The sequence below is a fragment of the Ylistrum balloti genome, unplaced genomic scaffold (assembly GCF_031769215.1).
Source record: "Ylistrum balloti isolate Yb309-2 unplaced genomic scaffold, AGI_CSIRO_Ybal_v1 Utg371420, whole genome shotgun sequence".
Taxonomy (NCBI): Eukaryota; Metazoa; Mollusca; class Bivalvia; order Pectinida; family Pectinidae; genus Ylistrum; species Ylistrum balloti.
Window position 1 is genome coordinate 33,809 of NW_026782746.1, and position 6,000 is coordinate 39,808.

General features: G+C 42.7%; 1 protein-coding gene across 1 annotated transcript; it reads right to left on the minus strand.

Annotated features, from left to right (window-relative positions):
* Nucleotides 1-2,659: 2,659 nt before the first annotated feature.
* LOC132562453 (uncharacterized) lies at nucleotides 2,660-4,432 on the minus strand. Its single transcript, XM_060227195.1, has one exon. The coding sequence runs from the start codon at nucleotides 4,430-4,432 to the stop codon at nucleotides 2,660-2,662; it is 1,773 nt and encodes a 590-aa protein (XP_060083178.1).
* Nucleotides 4,433-6,000: the final 1,568 nt, after the last annotated feature.

A 6,000-nucleotide genomic window follows, 5' to 3' on the forward strand; every position in this document is an offset into this window, starting at 1 on the left:
AACTGGTCCCTCACGATCAAATCTCTCAAGCCATCATATGTTTTTTCCACTCCAGCCATTTCCATTCATCTAATAAGATCACTCTCAAGTCGTACCGCGAATTGCGAAAAAGTCTCGCCCGTTTCCGGTCGCCCACTTCGGAATCGCTTTCTGAAACCCTCCTCAGTCATTTCGAAGCGCTTTAACAGGGCCCCCTTCAGCACATCATAGTCAAGGCTCTGTTCCACAGGTAATCTAGAAAAAACATCTAGCGCTCTCCCCTTTAACAGCACACTCAGGTTTGAAGCCCATTGTATGGTCTTTTCCCATCCTTGGGTTGTAGCATACCGTTCAAATCTCTGAAGGTAGGAATCGATGTTATCCTTTCCCTCTTCAAACGCAGGAAGTTTTGGTCCCTTTGACGATGTTGAAAGTAATTTACCCTTACCAACAAAAACTTTCTTTTCTTCCATCTGTAACAGCTCCATCTTCCTTGCATGATCTCTATTGGCCCTTTCTTCTCTGTCTCTCTCCAAAGCCCTCTGTTCCTTCAGTATACCCATCTCGTGGTCATGTTTACTCTGTTCTGCTTGTTGCTGCTCCTCCCATTCCCTCTGTTTCTGTTCTCGCTCTATGTGTCTTTCATTCCGCTCTCTGGTCTGTTCATCCTAAACAAACTTCTGTAAATCAATACCTTGATACCCGAGATCAGTTCCAATTTCCATCAGCTCTTTGACCGACGTCATGGTGCCAATCTCAATAGAAAATTCCCAAACTCCAGAACGGTGCTTGTAAACGCTAGCACTTACGCGACTTGGAAAATTGATGTAAAGCAACAACACCAAGCATATGATTTTACAACACATCTGCAAAGAAAGATGGCATAATACATAAAGTACATGAAGTGTAACTTACCTAGGATCCATGTAGCAACACAGGTCTTCATGACATGCTTGAATACTTGACCACCTCCTATTAAGCATTAAGGACCTCCTAGGTTCCCACTTACCGATTCCCAGCACCAATCTAAACTAGTTATAACATACACACTAGTAAACAGCTATCAACTCGTAATATTCCTCTCAACAATCACACATCCCACCGCTGCCACCAAAACTTTGTAACGTAACTCTGAGCGGGATTGTCGACATTCACACGAGAAGACAGACTACAATATTCACAAGATTTATTTACAGTTTTCCTACAATAATATTTCCGGACATTTATTTACAAACATGATCCTCACATTGTTAGTCATATCACCACATACGCATTTCACTCTCATGCATACATAATTACATACTCATCAATGACTACCAAACTACAACAACACTAAGTAACCTAAAAGTCACGGTCAGGCCACCGTAGAGTACTCCACAACGTCGCTGTCGTCCGACGTCAACCAATTGTTCCAGATATAAGTAACTGTCACAGCCAAGCAATATTCCCAGAATCCTTGAGTACACCTGGTCGTAAGAACATAGACCACACATCCAAAGCCAAGTAACAGGTATCAACAGATCATCACAATCGACCCCAGAGAAGACATCAAGTAGAACTGTGTTCCCACGTCGGCGATGACTTTCCCAGGACGCTGACGCCATACATCTCTATACAAATAAATGCCGTCGTCGATTCATATCACGAGACAAATGGATACATCATATACCATACAATATATCCAACCCTTCCAAATTACTAAGGGTGAAGTTCAAGGCACATATACGCTGGGTATTTGGTACTGACCAATACTTGACCCCGCCTCAGGGCTTCCATACACACAACGAGTGGGTTTTCAGTGTCAGCTATCGCTACGGTGTTGGCCCAACAAGCTACAACAATATAGGAATTGTAATTCACCCTTATTGTATAATAAACTATTTGAATATTACTTATTATTACCAACCACACATTAAATACATATACAACTCTAGTGAAATTCGTTAACATACACGCTTTTAATAAACAAAGAACTGCACGAGCGCCAGTAGTACCCGGTCACCCATAACAATAGCGGTTGCATTTAACGACCCTTTCAAACTCAAAATCTCATTCAAACAGACAAAAACCTATCCAAATACTAGTGATAAGGTTATGAGGTGATGTTTGGATGAATCAATTAAAAATACTCACCCCAATCTGTATTTTAGGCGTCGTAGTGAGCCACGTCTTACCACCCGCTAAGCGTGCTTATTTACCTGTATTATTCTCACCTGTCGCACCTGCGCACGTACGCCCCGTACAGCTCGACGGGTAAGAAAAGGCGCGCTAATTTGAAACTCTAGGGCTAACATAAATCATTTATCGGCATAAAATAATGATTTACTATATATACATAGAAACGGCATGGACTGTGCAGGGAACCCTCTGCACCCCATCTCTACTGGCAAGACCCACGCACTCCATCCTTTTGCTCTCACGTCGTCTGCAAGATCGGCGTACTTCCCTTTCTTCCGCTCATGAGCCTCTTGGCATCGATCCTCCCAGGGGACAGTTAGCTCAATCATTATCATTTTCTTCCCTTGCTGTGACCATAGCAGGATATCTGGACGAAGGTTGGTTTGGACGACATCTGGGAAAACTAGTCTTTGTCCTAAGTCAACCCGCATCTCCCAACTGTTTGCTCCATCTAGTATCCCTCCTTGGTGCACTGCTTTCTTATTGGTTGTCTCTCCAGATCTTACAAAGTTGATGTACGGTTGATGTTTGGTACATTTCCTCTTTTCTGCCTTTCCTTCTCAAGGGTGTCTGCTAGCTCTCGCAGTACATTGTTGTGTCTCCATGTATATCTCCCCTGGGTCAGAGCGGTGTTGCACGATGACAATACATGGGCCAGGTTACCCGGTTGGTCACACAGTGGGCAGTTGGGGTTTTCCGTCATCCCCCATCGGTGGAGATTGGTAGGTGTTGGTAGGACATCATACACTGATCGCAGGAGGAACTGGATTCTACATGGTTCCAACTTCCAGATATCTGCCCATGTAAGACGTCTTTCCGTTGTCTCCCATTTGGTCCATGCTCCCTGTGCTCCCATTTCTACAGCTTTAACCTTCCTGATCTCTTCCTCCATCTTCCTGATGTTATCTTGAACCATCTTCCTTCTACCAGCCGTGTCTGCTGTTCCCCACCTTTCCACCCGCGTTGACCCTAACCCCTGTTTGCCTATACAGGTAGTCCCAACGATGTCGCTGTGCCTTAGTCTGCTCTCTGCTTCCTGTACCGCAATACTTGCTGACCACTTGCGTCCTGTTCGAGTCTCAATTCCAGCATTCCGGATCTTCTCATCTTTGGAGTCTCTAACAGTCATCACCAGCCTAACCTTTGCCACCTTGAACTCTTCTACCAGTGATGATAATGGGAGTTGTAATTTGCCTGTGGTGCTGTAAAGGCCCACACTGGTGAAACTTGGGGGGACTCCAAGCCAACGTCGTAGACATTTGCTAATTTTCCTTTCCAGGATTTCCACTGTGGTAGTGGTAACCTCGTACAGGGTTAGAGGCCACGTGAGGCGTGGTAGGAGCCCGTGTTGGTACATCCACGATTTGAATTTACCGGGCAGTCCTGATTTGTCAATTCTCCTCAAACCTTCTTCCACCTGGTTCTGCAAACGTTTGATATTCTTGTTGTCGTTCAGGCTAGCATCAAACCACTTTCCTAAACACTTGATTGGATTGTCTACGATTGTTGGGATCTCCTCCTGCTGTATCGAGAGCTTGAACTTTCTGGTCACTTTCCCTTTCTTTATCACAACACATCGAGATTTCCTTGGTTTAAACTTCATCCTTGCCCATCCAACTGTTTCCTCGAGTGCTGACATGATCCATCGCGCCTGCACGTGGGTGGTAGTTGTTATGGTCAGGTCGTCCATGAACCCTCTGTTTGGTGGTACTCGCACTCCTGATGAAGTCTTGGGTCCTCTAGTCTCCCGGTCTGCCGCCTTGATGATCAGGTTCATCCCCATCACAAAGAGTATGACCGATATAGTGCATCCTGTTACAATATCCTTCTCAAGTGCCTGCCAAGATGTTGTTATCTCCCTGACCGTGAATCGGAGCCTAATGTTGCTGAAGTAGCTCTTCACGATCTTCTGGATGTGATCCGGGATGTGGTAATGTTCCAGCGCCTTGAAAATCAACTGGTGGGGGACAGAACCGTATGCATTGGCCAGGTCTAACCAAACAACTGTCAAGTCTCCTTGATTGATCTTGGCTTCCCGAATTAGCTGTGTGATTGCGCTGGTGTGTTCAATACATCCAGGGAATCCTGGAATTCCTCCTTTCTGCACAGAAGAATCGATGTACTCATTCGATGTCATGTACTTCGTCATCCTCCTGGCAAGTATGGCAAAGAAGATTTTCCCTTCTACACTCAAGAGTGATATGGTTCTGAACTGGTTCATGGAGTACTGGTGCTTCAGAACAGCGCTCTGTTTATATGTTTGATATTTGTGCATTCTTGTGAATTTTGTGTCTTAATCTTGTTGGTTAGAGCTAATGTTCTCCGCCACCTTGTGTAAATGTAAATGTTATTATTTGTATGTATATTGTCAATCTTATATGCTGTTGCATACGCAATGAAATAAAATTGAAATAACCCTTATGTATCACTCATGACTGATTGGTTTGTAATAGATTATTAACATGTTTATCGATTTCAAATATCGCCTTTAGAATTTCACGTATTTCACATAAACGACCATTGATGGTGCGTGAATATGAATCGAAGATTACAGTACTTCACAATTGACATTGACAAATGCCGAAATGGAGTATTCCCTACCTTTTGTTGAATTATGTTCGTCTATAGACGTTATACGAAGGCCTCTGTAGAAAAGCTAATTTAAATATTTACCTTAAGTTTTGTTTTATATACATGTACTGAAACCAGACAAGTCTATCTTTCCCAGACTAAGCCGTCACTTTTACGTAATAACAACCAATTGTAGCCGTTGTGGTAAATACACACAGTCACGTGATGTAAAATTAAATATATTTGATAGGACGGGTGGTAACACAACTTTCACCTTGGTGACCCGTGTTTGATTTCCTCATCGGGAGTGAAAAGGTATGAAGTCACCTGCCCGACCCCGCGGGGTTTCTTTCTTTTGTTTTCCCGTTTCCTCCACAGTACGTACTCGCGTGCTTCAATCCGTCTCAGCAGGGTGCTTTTGTTTATATGTGTTTGTCGTATTGATACTTTAAATCCGAAGAACGTGGGGTAAATCTTTAAATTCGAGTGGTATTAAAAGACATGCTTCATTTATAAAACAAAACTGACCATTGTTTATGAAGGAACCTGTCAAATGATGATATGTAAACACATACAGTGTACGATATATTTTGTTGTTACTATGGAATAATAATTTAAAACACACACACACAAACACACCCACACATACACACACACACACGCACCCTAACACACCCACACACACACACACACACCCTCACTGTGGTGTCTCAAACTTTTATTTATCTGTTTATCATGCAAGAGTTGTCTCCGGGGAGGACAGCAGTATCACACACAGAACCTCCGGAGAGGGTAAGAAACTGAAATTAATAAAATGTTCGACTTATAACAGAAATCTCAATGCATTAGAAGGCTTACCAAGCAAACACGTGTTCCGGTTTACAAATCACGCTTCGAATAAATCCCAGTTCTAGGTAAGATTATCGACTTTGACACAGTTAATGCACTAAATTACTGTTATGTACATACATCTTACATGGTACTTACTCAATGGTTAGCACTAGATCTAAATGACACATGAAGATAATTGTGTAAAACAGCTCCTAGCTGTACTGAAAAACACAAGTAAACAAACTGGAAATCACAACAAGTCCGATAACTCTTGCAGAACTTTAAAGATGCGCGTTCCATAATACAGCAGAAAATATATATTTTTATAACATCACACTCCCCTCCTGGCGTGTGAAACACGTCACTAATATATTGTCATACAATTGCATCTATTACTACACAAATATGATGAACGTGTCTTTCAATAAACACAACTACAAT